A 15,929-nucleotide genomic window follows, 5' to 3' on the forward strand; every position below is an offset into this window, starting at 1 on the left:
CGTACCAGTGGACGTCATGCAGTAGCTAGCGCCAGCGGCCTTGGTCCAGTTTTATCCATGTTACAGACGCTCCAGAAGCTCGGGTATGACGGTGGAAATGGCTTCCAGCGTTGCGCCCCCTACTCGTGCGCGTGGTCTCTCGAGAGATTGGAGCCTCCATGGCAAAAGGCGATCGAACTTTGAACTTCGGGCCATGAAAGAAGAATGAGGAAAGGTGTCCTGGGGCTCTTCGAGACTGGCCCGCTTTCGAGGGCGACTCGCGGTTGTATCATATTCGAGCCGAGGTGTGTCTCAGCAAGTATCCCGCGACACTGGACAGCTGTCACAGCGAAGATCCATTGCTTACTGTCAATGCGACTAGGACCTTATTCCAGTGGCCTTGTCCATATGTCGTTCGAACTTCAGACGTTGGGATTGGGAAACTTTTCCAGAGCCACGGAATTCTATTTCCAGTTTGTGCCAAGGACAACCCTTGTCTGATTCTGACTTCTTTACTTCCACGCGTTCCGTGCTCTCCGTGGCTCTTCGTCCACAGTCGTAAATATCCAGGGGAGGGTTGGTTCTCACATTCGCGGCTTGCCCGCGGTAGGCACACTGTCGTGACTGGCAAGACTGGGTAGACGTGAGGAGCCATGTTAGGCGCCGAGCCTGCATTGGGGTCTTTGGCACGTGGCGTGGCATGGCAGTTCTCGCCACTGGCTAGTATTAAAGGCACGAAGTGAAGTTGGTGTGCAAGTCGAATGGTGAGCTGTGGATTTCTTGTCCGTCGTGCGTGCTACAGTACCGTCCGGGAAAGGCAGTGGCTCCTAGTGTAAGCAGTTTCAATGGGTATCAGTGGACTCCCATTCCACTCGGATTCTGGCGACTAGGCCAGGGCGGGTGAGCGGCCAGGGCACACCCCTTCGCCGTGCTTGGACCGGACACGGTGGAGGTCGGACGGAGGCAAGGGTAGGGATCTAGGTAGGCCAGGGTAGGCCAGCTCCTGGCTCGTCCGTCAAGTAGCGGGCTGCCCAGGACTCCAGACGTGGTTCGTTGCGACGCTGTTGAAGAAGAAGCTGCAGAAAACCCCGGGTGGCCAGCAGGCCGTCTGCCATGGCTCGAGTTGCTTCATTAAATTGGGTTAATATAAGTCAGGGGATAGCCGACTCTGCGAGTCTGCATTGGGGTGCTGAACTGCAGGTGTTGGTCTCAACTCTCAATCATCCTCGCGAGAAAGAGGGACTGAGTCAAAATCCCGACGGCGATGAAGAGGCAGAGGCTGGTCGGGCGGGTACGATGCGATGCAGTGCGGGAACAGAAACGCAAAGAAGTCAGATGCTCCGAAGCTGAGAAGGTATCCTCCCTGGATGCTTGATTCTGCTTCCGCTCCGGAGAGTATTGCCCCCTCCCCCTCCCTCTGTGTTTTCGCTCTCTTTATCTTTTTTCTCCTCTATTCCGAGCAGCCCTTGTCGCAGTACGACATGCATCGAGGGCTCATGCTGAAGTACAAGGCCGGAAGTGCCGCCAGTGCCCACAGCGGTCCGGGACCAGGCTGATAATTTATCGATAATGGAGACAATATGCGGCGACGGCCGAGGACTCTTGGATTGCTGGAGAGTCGAAACAGATTATGACAGGGAACTGTGCCGAAGGTTGGCCAAAGAACGGCCTGGTCACTACCTTACACAGTATGCGATCCCTCACGACTCTAACAGTACTTTGTATGTGGTCGGACACGGACGGGAAAAGAGGATTTCGACCGAGAGGTTAGGACAATGAAGACCGGCCGCAGACTCGCATGCGTCTCTGGCAATCTGGCTATCGGTACGGGTACGGTCTTGAAGGCTGGGTATGGAAGTGGGCGTGTAAGAGTGAGTCGACTCGCGATTGATGACTTTGACGATTTGATGATGTTGGGCCCAGTTTGCTTCGGTGAGAGTGGCGAGGCGGATCCGTAGGTAGGCAGAGTGGCAGAGATGGCCCCAAGGAACCTCCCTTCCCAAAGACCCAAGCAGCAAGCTGGAAGTCAATGGAGAAGATCCGTAGGAAATGGAGACAGGAATGAAATAAGACGGTAGTGACAATGGCAGACCGCAGAATGATGGTGGACGAAGCCAAGAATGGGCTGGATCATGGACGAGTGAACAAGCCGTGATGTTTGCAGAGGTCAGAACCGCCAAGCCTGAAACGGAACCCGCGCGAAAATCGAGAGAAACCTGTGGTTCTTTCCAAGTTTGTCATATCCGTACCTACCTGTCATTCAAGATTGGATTTTAGGTGGCAAAGGTGGTTTCCTACCCAGAATGCGAGGCAAGCGTCAACGGAAGGACTTAAGGGCCAAAGTAAAAGTGGTAAAGTACGATCCAATGTTGGCTGGAACATCCAAATGGAGAAGGAGCACATATTCAGCCGTGTTGCCGCGCCTGCCTCACCTGAGGACGCCCACCTTCCCGTGATGCCCTCCCTGTCTTGCACCTGCTCAAATCTCAATGGAAGGAAGGTACGGAGTACTTACCTACCTGCCTACCTACCTTACCTTGACCGACGGGATTTGTGAGGCAGATTGGGGCTTCCTGTCCCTTTTTTGTAAGTACCAAGGAGGAAAGACTCCCGTCGAGAGGCAAGCCGCAAGCCGCAGGCTGCAAGCACACCTTGGGTGAGATGCGACCATGTGCCTTGCAGGCTTGTATCCGTAAGGTAGCTTGTCTATCATCTTACGCGTGCTTACCTTACCTTGGCCTTCCGTGCCTGAACTTCTATGGAAGAAGGGTGCAGCCGTCCACCTCGCTTTGTGTGAAGCACAAGATTAGGTAAGGCAGGGAAGGTACCTGGGCACCTGGGTAAGGTAGGTACTTTCTCATGTCTTAGCCTCCCGTCGTTTTGGTGGATGAGTGCGGGGCTGCTCGGGTGCGGCAAGCCAGCCTGGAAGGTACCTACCTTACCCAGTGCCGTAATAACGGCGCTCGCTCCTGCCCCTGCCGACTGCCTCTCAACTTCTAGGTATTGGAAATCTCAACGGCATCGATGATCGAGCAACATTCCATTCTCCTTCGCGTGCTCAACGCTCAACGGACGCATAGTTCCCCTCGTCCATTGTCTCACTCATACAATAACTGATGACGTTCAACGGTCTTACCTCTGCCTCCGATTTTGATCCCACGCACACAGGGCACAGCCACATACCTTAATCTATGCGGTCTACCTTACTTACCTTAGGTGTGGATACCCGAGGTGCCATTTTACCTTTTTGATTTGTATCACTAGCCATCATCGACATCGACGATATGAACATCGACCAGAAACGCATTTCCCATGGCCAGGACTAGGCGGATTCACTAGTCAGCTAATTACCTCACCGAGCAACCCTACCACGACCTCAACACCTGACAAGAAAGAAAAAAAGGGAAAGAAAAAAGAAGAGGAGCTCGGAACAAGAAGAAATGGCCAGGTTCTCCCATTCGGACGTCGGACAATCCCAATCCAACTTAATGAAATGCTCCGAGAGAAACACCCCAGACCCGGTTTGATGCTGGCTATCTCGGACACAATTTGCGCTCCGACTGGGGTTCTGGGGCAAAGCCGCAAAACATCGGCAAAAAAAAAACTCCCCGGTGCATCTTTCCCGACACCTTGCTCATTCCTCGCTGACTGTCAGACTACAGCAGTGCAGCACTCAAGGACCAATGTACGGAGTACAGAGTACTCTGTACAGATACCAGGCACACATCGTCACTTGTTGTCGTCACCCAACCTAGCTCGACAATGCTACCAACCACCACCACCTCCACCATCGACACCATCCATTGCGGCCGCACGCCCACACCTACCTACCTCAAAGACTCGAATCTACTTTGCCAAGCCATGCTTCAGTAGCAGCCAGCAGTGCAGCATTCGTCATGGACTTTCCGTCCCCTCTCCCGATGTCACTTGCCTTCAAAAATAACTTCCTCACGGTACCAGCTTACCAGGGACTACGGATACACATGTAAGCACCTCCCCGGCACTCTCACTCTGCCCGAAAGAGCCCTACCGGGTTCCTTGGGGTGCATTCATCTCGTCCAATTTCCAGTCGCTGCCGACAACGAGCTCTGAATCGTGCGCCAACGGCCACGACCCCCAACTTTCTCCACCTCACCTGAATTCCTAACAAACCTCACCACTCGGCCGAGTACTGAATTATCTGCACGACGGGGGGTGGGCAGCCCGGCTCACTGCTCACATCCTGCAATCAATTCAACACCGCTGCCGCCTTTGCCTGCCCTGTACCTGTCCTCACGGGAAACCTGTCTTTCTCCGACGCTCCAGTCACTTTGTACCTGTACGAATATTCATGGTGGTATGGATTACAAAATGCCCAGGCGAACAGGGTTACTCGAGTCCGATAGTCCGATAGACCTTGATCAGTCCCAAGATGAGCATCATGAGGTGCCCACGGCCAAGCTTTACCCTTGGGCTCGACGATTTCGTACGGCAACGGCTACGGATACGTCCACCTCAACAAGGCTCACGCCCCCAGGTCTGGCCTAGCCCGTGAGTTGGCAAGGAAGAAGCCCCAGGTCTAGGTCTAGGTCCAGGCTCAAAGATTTCTGGCCCTGCCAATACAACGGGTACGTACCCTGTCAAACTTGTCATCCCATCTTTTTTCTCCGGTATTCGATTTCCCCGACCCGCGGCACAACAAGTCGCAGCCTCTAACCGTCGCCGCCAAGCCCCCATGTCGGACTCGCCCTCTGGAATCTGCCATGGATCTTTCCTCACCGCTCTCGCAGTCTGACACCTCTCTCCAACGCCCTGTGCGCAAGGAACCAGCAAAGTCCACGTCGAGTCGAGTCGAGTCTTGCGCTTGGCTCCCTGATCTTGGCTACGAATATCGTGACCAAGAGTACCCCTCCACCCGCCAGCTCGTCAGTGGACTGAGTACCTTGCGGGGTATGGCTTGTCCAGATATACGTCGAAGAGTTTCGTCACTGATCGAGGAGTAACCCCTCGTGATGTCTCGCAATAATACGCCTCTGGAACGAATACGGCTACATCTCGCCCACGTTACACCTTTGGTCATTGCGGAAAACGCGCAATGCTCCTATCCATGAATGTCAGAGTTCATCTTCGTCGGCTGCAAGGGGAAAAAACTGACTCTCGACGACTTTCTGGGAACCGGCAATAACAGCGGTTTGGTGAGGACGATGGGTCGGCCTAAAGGCGGTAGTCAAAGCTACCAGACGAATCGGCCAGTCTCAAGGTATCCGTAGACTTTTCAGACGAACCGCTCACCTCTATTCGGACACTATCCCCCCCCCCCCCCCCCGATCTGACCTACCTTATTACCCCACCTAGAGATAGCGCTCGATGAAACACCACAAGCGCCTATCGTCTCCAGCCCAAGCCTGGCAAGGCTTTCTTGTCAATGTCTGCTTAAACCCCACCAGCGTCAGGAATGCTAGGAATGCATCAAATTCTAGCTATTGTCATGCTCTTTGGTGTCCAACCAGCGTTGAGGTCATTTCTGCGACGATTGAGGTTGGCGGTGCTCAAGACAAGCGGCAACTTGAGTTGCAAAACTTGATGCAACTGGTCCGAAATGGCAACACTGCCAGCGATTCCACCGTCTGGAAGATACTGTCTCCTTGGTTGACCGCCATTCGCTCGAGTCAAGCAATTGACCAGGGCTGTCGCCTTGTCAGGTTTTGTTCTCCAGCGTGACCTGCGTTGTTTTTTCCCCGTCTTGTTTTGGCCTTCTTGTACACTCCCCTTCCCTAAGTACCCGTACCGCCCAGTTGAAACTTACTTCATTAACCCATTCCAATATCCGTACAGCTCAAACCTCACAGAAAACAATGCACCGTAGTGGATAGGCCCGACCTCATGCATGATCGAGGCGCGACGCTCACACGGGGAATATCTTCTTCTCATCACGGACCTCTCTGTGATCCTTCGCAGCTAAGAGTCCATACTTCTCCACGCGATCAGGGAAAGCGTCATAGGAGCAAGATTCATGCGCAGCCTTGACGCACCAGCCGGAGAATTTCTCGCGTCCCATGAACCGTCTGAACCTGGAAAACGATGAAATACCTGGCCATCCTATTATTCAGACCAGACGTCCCTAGCGCCACGGTTCCAGGGCGGTCCAATAGTGGACGCAGGACTACCAGCAATGGAGTGCTACACAAGATCCGTGTCCGTACAGTAAGAGTATGGGATATAGTCGACAATGGAACCTTCAACGACCTGGTGGCGGTCGCTGTAACATTATTTGTTACGGTCTCGCTCTCAAAAGGCTCAACAACAGGGTCCATGAAGCGACCCTGAGGTTGTTGTATTACGGATACAGAAGCCAATACGACCACACTTGCGGGCGACGCTACCGAAAAGGGCCTTCGCCTAATCAGCTACCAGTACCGGCCAGCTGGGAATAGGGACAGGTTCATACCTACACTACTCCGTAAGGCCCAGCTTGCCTGCCGTATCATCATGCAGATCGCCCGAAGCTGCCCCGCCGCCCCATTGCGAGCACCGAAGACGAGATGCACTAGTTCTGACGGAGACGCCAATATCAGTTGCGAAATCACCATCCGTCCTGACGATACGGGACTCGGGAGAACTCGAGGGCGCTAGTCGCCTTAGTACCAATACCATGATTGGCGACTTGAAGCTCTAGGTATTCGTACTTACCCACTGGCAGGTGTGCCTACTTCGGAATGCATGGGGGGTGAGCCTCATTTAGGTTTGCGGTGACATCCCTGTCATCTTGGTTGGCTGAGAAGATGGGACGAATTTAAAATTGAGCGACAAGGACTGCGTAGGGGAGCCTGGGGAGGTTGGTACCGAATGGCCCCGTGTCGCTACAGCACACAGGGAGGTTTGGGCCGATCTTCATGCTTGCTGTCCTGCAGTGGAATCCTCAGACCCGGGCCCCTATATCTGATCTCACCCTGGTGATAATACCCGGGACTGTCTGCGGGAGGCGGTCAACTGACTTCTCATGGAACGCACGTCACATGATGGCTCGCGGCCGAGAAGAGTGAGTTATCTTGGAGCTACAAGGCCGAATCGTTCACCCTACGCGCCGGTGGTTACAGTGCGATACTTCCTAAAGCTTCAAAGGACACGATTTCCCTGATGTCAAGCTATTGCTTCAAGGTTGTGGACTGAGGCTCAGAGGCGGTGGTGCATTCGGAACGGGCCCCACGTCGTCATGGATGCTCGGGGAGACCGTTAATTGCCTGCACTAAGGCCTATCCACGACAAACTCTCCGAAAACTTCAGATTGATGGACTCGTGGGGTTCGGACCAAAAGCGCGCTTATGAGACGCCAAAGCACCTCATCTGTGTCATTTGATGTTGCATTGAAAGCGGTTGCGCCGAAATCCCAGGACTGCGGCCTGCCACGAGCTCCCGCATCGCCAGAGTTTGCTACGGATACGTCGCCTTCGCTGAGACAAGCAATTGATGTGCTTCGAGGCCTGTTGAGCCTGACGCCTATCTTCTCTTTGAGGAGATGAGATACTGCACAGACCGGGCGAGAGACCGGGAATATCCATTTTGTCAATAACGATGGGCAAATCGCAACATGATGCTGGGGTCCGGAGAGGAACATGACGCACATCCGACTTCACCAGCGTCTAGACTGGGCCAGGAAGCCTTTGCTTCCCAGACTAGTTTTTCGTGGTCGTACACTATCCATACCCGGCCGCGAACGGCTCGCCGAGTCACCATACCAATACAGTTCCTATCCGTGGACCGTACGAGCCAGCATGACTATGGCCTCGAATGCCACTGGCAAGAATCCCCCTCTCAGTCTCTGCACTGTTTGGTCGGTGATTATCATCCCGCGCGCGCATTGGCGGTGGGGATGTTACGAATGCTTGTGACGGCTCCACCGACCTGACATGCGCATCTGAATTCTGATGAGCTGGCTACAATTGTGGCCGGCCAAGGGACCAGCGGGAAGGAAATATCGAGTCCTGACAGACATCAGACGAACCTTTAAACCCTTGTCTGACGCTGCAGATTCACCCGAGCCGCGTTGGATGTGCTTGCAGACGAGACTTACTCGGGGCCACCCTGGCTCTCAGAGTACCTGTACAACATGCATGCTCAACTGGCAATAGCGCCCGCCCGCTGCAAGGAAAGCTCTCGAGTTCTCTGCACTTGGGCTTGTATCCATATGGAGCAAGTAGATATTTACAACCCGGCTGGTTGGCATTGGCGCCCTGCTACCATGCTTACCCCTCTTCAGGTTCATCCCATTCCCTGGCAGAACAAAATGACGCGCCCCGTTCGGTCGAGCGATCCCCTCATGATCGTTCGCAAGGTTACCACATCGGACCAAAATGGGGTAGTGGACGGATTGCCAAAGGATCTTGAGCTGCCACGGCTATACGAAGACTCGTGGGTCTCGCGGCTGCACGGCAGTCGGAAACCCAGCTGCCAACATCTTGAAGCACCATCTGTCGCGAAGACGATTTCCCATACCGGGCGGTCAATGCGACGTAGGCAAGCTATTGAGACCAAATCACCACGCAATATGTACGCATATTGCAGTTTCTCTGAGACGGATGGACTGTCGAGGGCGTCCGGAACGATCCTGATCATTTCCTTGGATCCTCGCGATTGCAGTGGTCTCGAGTCGGTCTGCGCTGAATTACGCCTTAGTTTGCAAGGGTCTTGGTAACGGAGATGCTGAGTGGAAGCCGGCTGGGCTCCGTGTTGATCTCATTGGCAAACCCTGTCGGCGAACCGCATCGGACAAGATCTCAACTGAGCAATGATTTTGACGATTCGAGGCATTTTGGCAACGTGGCCACGGTGGCTGGATACATCAGGTCATCTTCATCTGGCATTGCTTGATACCCAACCGTGCCAACCAACGGCCTCTCCGAACCCACCCCCGAGAGTCCATGACCGATAAATTAGGAGACAATCGCTGTGCAGCCTCGGTGCACCGACGCCCGGCTTCGACGTCATCGCATCGGTACCTGCCGACGAGGCTGAGGTTCCGCACGATGGCCAGACTGGCTGACCGTGACTTACTTCCAAATGACCCGTAAATTCCATGGCCAAAGACGATGTCAGAGTTGGAAAAAGAAGAGCGCAAAGTAGAGAAGCGCAGTACCAAAAAGCGACCTGTTTAGCTGCTCGCTACCACATGGCTCCGGGACTTTGATATAATCGCCTCAAGATCTGCCGCCACCGTTCCTGTTAGTGTCCGAGCAGACGCGCAATGGCAGATGGCAGCCGTCGAGCCAAAGCATGACACTACCTTAATTAGTCAAGATGGCCTAGCCAGCTCAACCGGCCGTCAAAATTACACACTTCAGCCACAGCGAATGACTTTCCTGCTAGCCCGAGCGGGTGGCGGGGCGATGGCAGAACTATTGAGCCGCCCGGCTGGATATCAAAAAAACGCCCGAGTGCTCGAGCTGTTCCTGAAGGTTGAAGCCTCGTCATAGAACCCGGGAGAGAGCCGTTTTGATGATAGGATTCTAGTGTCTCCGAGGGCCCGTGTGCCGCGCGATCTGACCTAGATCATTCATTTCCCGGAATCCGAAAGTCTTCGGAGAATAGGAGACTGAAGGGGGGGGAGAATATTTTGTGATCAAAAATCCCGACTGCAACGGCGCGAGGCTGCTCCCGGCCGTCACCCGGACCCGTTGATTATCTCCAATAGTTCCGGGCCTAGCGATGCGGACCCAGCTCGGGTGCACGACTGGCGTCTACTGGTACGGCCTCACGGCTCGGAGTGTAATGCACATACCCAATGCGCACACTCTTGATAATCACTCCTCTAGGTTTGCGATGACGGCTAAGCTTATTGACGCCTGTCGTCGACTTAGCTAAAGGCAAAATGTGGGTTTCTCACACATTGACATCCTCAAGAGTCCATGCTAATACGAGCTTCCTCACCCCGCTAACAACCACCATGCAGATTTCGGACAACATAGGCATGGCGATGGTCTCGAAGCCTGGAAGCATTGAAATGGAACCTGTTCAGTCTACTCTCAGACTGCTCTCGTCTTCCCGCCCTTTCTACCGGGAAGCCACCATCCCGGAGAGTTTCCTCAACTCTCCTTCTCTCGCGCCTCTCCACTCCCCATACTATCGTCAAGCCACCTCCACAACGGCGTGGGTAACACGACAATACAACGGGCAGATTCTACACATAGGAAAGAAACGGGAAAGACCGGGCGAGGGGGGGACCCCAAGGAGGAAAGTAGAAAATCTCCGTAGCACATAGCCCCCCCCCCCTTCGCTCCCACCCCCCCTTGCTTTTTTCTTTTCTCCGTGTAACGAAGAGTGATAACGCTACCGTGGAACAAGGAGATTTCGCTAATCGAGTCCCAGTAGATTCTCCGTCATGCTGTGGCACACGAGCGAGGGATCAGACGATGAGTACAAAGCGAGAGGGGAGTGAAGGAATGAAGGAGGGAGAAAGGGGGGCGTGTACGCTGTACACGCTTGTGTGTACTCGCAGTTGTACGTTGAGGGAGTAAACGGGCGCTGTCACGAATAATAGCCAGCCGGCCGGCGATTTCTCCTTTGCTCTACCTTGGCTTCTGTTCGTGACAGCTGGACTTGTCTGTCGGGGCTTACACGGATCAGGCACTCGTGGTGGTGGTGGTGGTGGTGGTCGCCATTCCTTGACACTACGTCGTTGGGGGCGTGGTGTCTGTCGAAAGAGGCCTCATCAGGGGTGTTGGAAATGTTGACAGGATCGTTTAAAGAGATGGAACGAGAGAAAGAGGAAAGATGTGGTCGTCTACCGTTGGTGTTTGATTCGAGGCCGCCCACCGGAATCCTCCCCTGCTCATCGCTCAGCAGCCTCTTCTGCGTGATATTCTTCCACCCCCTTTCACTTCCCTTACCCCCCGCCGCCCGCTCCAAACTTCTTCAGCAGCAAAGCTTGGCCGCAGTCTTGCGCAGGAGACCGGAGGCGGCACCGGAAGTAAGAAGCGGAAGCGGGGAGGGTGAGGGCGTGAGATGGGGGGGACCGGGCATCTCTGGGAAGAACACCCAAAGAGACTGGCCTGTTGCGATCCCATCTCCCTTCCTCATTGGCTTTGCATGGATTACCCAAAGTCCCGACCGACAGCATCTCAAAATATGCGGGTAGCCGCAGCCCGCGTCCTGTTTACGCGGTAAAAGAAACGGGAAAGGGGGAGAGGAACCTATCCCCAAACCCAGACGGGGAGCGGCATGCATATTTCAATCTCGTCCGCTACTTGGGAAACCATACTTTCCTCCGAATGGAAGCGGGAAGCGGGACGCGGGAGAGGTGGGATAAGAAGAATATTTCTTCTGTCTCTGGAACATGAAGGACTACATACCTATCTGTATAGATTATTTGTTTAGACTTTAGAAGCCTGGAGAGTGAGAAAACATGAAGCTTGAAGTCTTTTCTTCATCTTTCCCTTTTTTCCTTTGCAAGTTTCATCAGTTTTAACGTACCTGAATAGCATATTTCAGTTTACTTGTAGTAATTTCCGTGACATCGTCCTTGTCACATACAGCCAGCAACGTCAAAAATATAAAGTCGAGCTGTACTCTCTCTTTTCCCTGCCACCATCTCTTCCGAAATGAACATGGTTCTCACTTCTCATCCAAACCTAGAAAGGACCATAAAATGGGAAACGCATTACACTGCAATAGCTAAAGCGGACGAGAACTATATCTGGAACATGGCCTCAAATGGGTGTGTCGTCGATGCTGCAGGCTCTGGAGAGAAAGTGGAAGAGTTCATCTCTGCCCGAGGTACATTTCCCTACTCCCACTTTTTACATAGATAGGGAGGAGACCCAGCATAAACCAGTCTAGTAACCCATTCAGAAACATACACGCACCCCGTCACTTAGCATCGTGGAAGAGCAAAAGTAGCAAAAGAACTTCATCCGAACATTTGCATACGGTTTCGCGGAGCTAGTTCAACTACAACGTGACGCGCTGCAAAGAAGTACCAACGAATTACTCAAGTCTCTGAAAATGAATGCCATTGTAAGAACTTATGAACCGATCCAAGAAGAAACATGTACACGTAGCTTTCTACTTTTGCAACACGCATTATAAACAAAGACAATACACGTCGCGGACGGATGACAAAATAACATGTCTTGGACGCCCGTCCCGCGACGACCCGAGACACCTCTAAAAACGCCGAAACGAAACCGAATGGGCCATACTAACCCCCCCTCCCCCCAGTGTGCGCAATGCCGCTTCCCTTCCCTTTCGTTACATACAGTCTCAGTCGTTGGCAGAAGAGGTTGGCTCGGTCCGAAATGATAGTGGTGATGATGTTGAGTAATACAAAACAAGTGAGTGTTGGCGGTGTGCATGGTCTTTGTGAAGCATCGCATACACCCCTCCATCCCTTTCTCTTTTACCAATCTACAATCGGCTCTCGATGGGAGGGTAGGGCTCCGCGCCAGGCCACTGGGAATCAGGCCAGACGAGTCGGATGGCCTCCCAGACATGACTGGAGTAGGACAAAAAGGTCAGTCACACGGCACATTGTGAAGAACGGTTCCAGGACCAGGGGTCAAAGCGGCAGGCAAAGGTATCACGGCGTCGGGAGCACGGCGCCAGTAGGAAAAGGGGCGGTTGGTGAGAAGGCGGTACGACTTCAGGAAGCGAGAAAAACACAGAAACGCAAGACACTTGGGGGGGGGGGTGGGAGGAAACTTACTTGACGTGGAGGATCTCCAAGCCGTCCTTGACCTCCTGGGGGAGATCTTTCACATCCTTGCGATTCTGCGCGGGGAGTAGCACCGTCTTGACACCAGCTCGGAGGGCGCCAATGAGCTTCTCCTTGATGCCTCCGACGGCAGTCACACGGCCCCGCAAGGATATCTCGCCCTGTAGTACAAAATGTTGTGTCAGTGTACCGGTTTTCCGCTGGTCATACACCTCGTCACTCAGGAAAGACATACCGTCATGGCCATTGTAGGAGGTACAGGTTTGCCGGAGAATAGAGAAATGAGAGCAATGGCCTGCGCCATACCACTGCTGGGACCGTCCTTGGGGATCGAGCCCGAAGGGCAATGGACATGGATACTCCGCTCCTTCATGATGTTCGCGGCCGGTTCCGACGTCAGACCCAGCTCGTACGCGTGCGCCTTGACCCAGGACAGAGCGACCTCAACACTCTCCTTCAACACGTCTCCCAGCTTACCGGTAAGCTGCAAGCTGCCGTTTCCAGGCATGTCGGCAACCTCAATAAAGAGGATGCTACCGTTGCCGCCCGAACTGTACGCCACCAGCCCGGTGACGATACCCGGCTTGCTTGTTTTCTCGGCAATTTCCTCCTCGAACTTCTCAATGCCCAAGATTTCTTCGATATCGTCGACTGTGAGTTGTGACTTGTAAGTGCCGAGCTGTCCTCCGTCCTTGGCCTCGGCGAACTCGACAGCCTTGGCACGACAGACAGAGCCAATCTCGCGCTCCAGGTTGCGAACTCCTGATTCACGGGTGTATGACTCGATGATCTTGGACACGACTTCCTTGTCAAAGTTGACCTGGTCGTCCGAAAGTCCGTTGACCCGGATTTGCTTGGGCACAAGGTGTTGCATGGCAATGTGGCGTTTCTCGAGCGTTGTGTATCCCGGCAGATAGATTGTTTCCATTCTGTCAAGGAGAGGGGCTGGAATGGTGTCCAGGCTGTTGGCTGTGGCGATGAACAACACCTTGCTCAAGTCGATAGGCAGACCGACGTAATGATCCGTGAACGAGTTGTTCTGCTCGGGGTCCAAGACCTCGAGCATAGCTGCGGACGGGTCACCGTGGACATTGGACATGCCCAACTTGTCAATTTCATCCAGAAGGAAGACAGGGTTTGCCACGCCAACCTTTCTCAACCCCTGAACAATCAGACCAGGCATGGCCGCCACGTACGTCCGTCGGTGACCACGAATCTCAGCTTCGTCTCTAACACCACCAAGCGAGATTCGGTGGAACTTCCTGCCCAGTGCCATGGCGACAGATCTTGCCAAACTAGTCTTGCCAACACCAGGAGGGCCAGCCAGAAGCATGATGGGCGACCGGTCCACCATTCGCTTCGACCGCAGAACCTCGATCTTGGTGTTGGCCATCTTCGCGCGCTCCTCCAACTCGGCATTGGCTTCCTCCTTGTTCGCTTTCTCGGTGTCCTCTTCCTTCTCAACCTTCTCAGGTTCGGCCGGAGGAGCCGCCTCCGCCTCCGCTTGCTTGATCTGCTCCTCGACATCGTCGTTGATTGACTGCTTGAGTCTCAGCACCGCCAGGTACTCAACCAAGCGCTTCTTGACCTTATCCAGGCCGTAATGGTCTTCATCCAACTGCTTGCGAGCTCTCGCGAGCGTGTCGGGACCCAGTCTGTCATCAGTGGTAGCAGTCCAGGGAATCTCAGAGAGCACATCCAGCCAAGTGCGAGTGACCTGGTATTCCTGGTTACCCGGCATCATCTTCTTCAGCCTCCTCAACTCCCGTTGCGCCATCTTCGCGGGTTCGGGGGGGAGCTGGGCCTTGTCCAGTTTCTTCTTGAGCTCTTCCAGCTCATTGGGCTCCTGGTCGTCGTCTTGGCCTGGGCCCATGACGCCGTTGGGGCCTGGAGGAAACATGGTGTTAGGCGGCAGCGGAGCACCGTTGGGGCCGACACGGCGTGATGTCTTATCGTTGATCTTGTCGAGGAACTGCACGGGCACGCTGGTGAAGGTGGTGATCTTGAAGTTGTTCTTGATCCCGCTGACCTGTCGGTCAAGGAGCTCAATGACTTTGGCAAGGCGAACCTTTACGTCGAGTGCCGCTAGCACTTCAAGTTTCTCCTCGTATGAAGCCTCAACAATGTTGGCCATGAAGTCGGCTAGTTGACCGGCGTCCTTGAGCTCCTTCTTGTTGATGAACATTTCGAGTCTCCTCGTCAACAGAGGAGACAGGCCGCCGGGACTGTCTGGGCTTCTGGGGAGGAGTGCGGATATGCGAAGAATCGTTACGAGTTCTCGGGATCGAAGTTTGAGGAGGGAAAAGAGTTCTTGCATCTGAGCATCCGTCGTGACTGCGCAAAGCATTAGCGATTACTCGCGGTTTATTGTGTTTCCGGGAGAGAGGGGACGGGCTGACCTTCATCGTAGAAGTACTTGACCTTGGCCTCAAAGTGCGGCCTCTCCTGCGTGACCTTCTCAACCCGAACTCTTGCAACGCCCTCCACACGCAGAGCGAACTCGGCAGTTCCCCTGCCCTCGATGCCTGTGATGCGGGCGGCTACGCCATAGTTGTAGAGATCGGATTTGCGAGCGGTGCCCGGATCAACCTCCTTGATGAGGGACTCGTCCATCTGGTCAGCATCCTGGATGAGGAGCTGGCCATTGGGGCCGACGAAGGGGGAAGAGACGGGAATGCAGGCGATGGGGACGGAATCGATGCGCTCGTTCGGGGCCGCAGAGGCGGCGCGGGTGTAGACGTTGGCGAGGAGGGCGGGGATATCGGGACGGGCGGCGGTGACGGGAATGCGCTGTGCGACGCCCGGCAGGAGGATGGTGCCGCGGGCGAGGGGGATGACCGGGAGGGTTTTCGTTTGAGATCGCGCCATGTGGGCGTAGGTTTCTGGTAATGGCGTGTGATGTGCGAAGTGATTTGTTGATTAACGTGCACCTTGCCTGGTGACGGTGAAGATGGCGATGGGGGGTATATCGGATAGTGAGGATGGCTGCTCTAAGTGACAGTTTCGAGGTATGGAAATACGGTGGTGTCAGTCAAAAGAAAATGCTAGTTCAATGGTGTGGCTCTGATGGGTGGGATGTTAATGGAGATGGAAGACTAGAAGGCAAAAGGGGAATTTGGGTTTGGAGGTGCTGGGATGGTTGATGTCATAAGCAACGGCCGGCGTCAACGTTCGCCCACCCCCAAAGTCCCGAGAAAGAGGAGGAGGAGCTCCCTGATCGCGGCACTCCAGGCGTCGGGCCACTTCCTCCAGGCGGTCCAGCTCC

The 15,929-nt window shown here is 54.3% G+C and overlaps 1 protein-coding gene across 1 annotated transcript; it reads right to left on the reverse strand.

Annotated features, from left to right (window-relative positions):
* Positions 1 to 12,357: 12,357 nt before the first annotated feature.
* BDP81DRAFT_450315 (lon protease 2) lies at positions 12,358 to 15,532 on the reverse strand (the record flags this gene model as incomplete). The annotated part of the gene is made up of 4 exons (XM_060592516.1): positions 12,358 to 12,445; positions 12,656 to 12,825; positions 12,900 to 14,998; positions 15,064 to 15,532. The coding sequence occupies 4 exons, from the start codon at positions 15,530 to 15,532 to the stop codon at positions 12,358 to 12,360; spliced, it is 2,826 nt and encodes a 941-aa protein (XP_060444027.1).
* Between the last annotated feature and the right edge of the window lie 397 nt (positions 15,533 to 15,929).

The sequence above is a fragment of the Colletotrichum phormii genome, assembly GCF_030913505.1.
Source record: "Colletotrichum phormii strain CBS 102054 chromosome Unknown BDP81scaffold_12, whole genome shotgun sequence".
Lineage (NCBI taxonomy): Eukaryota > Fungi > Ascomycota > Sordariomycetes > Glomerellales > Glomerellaceae > Colletotrichum > Colletotrichum phormii.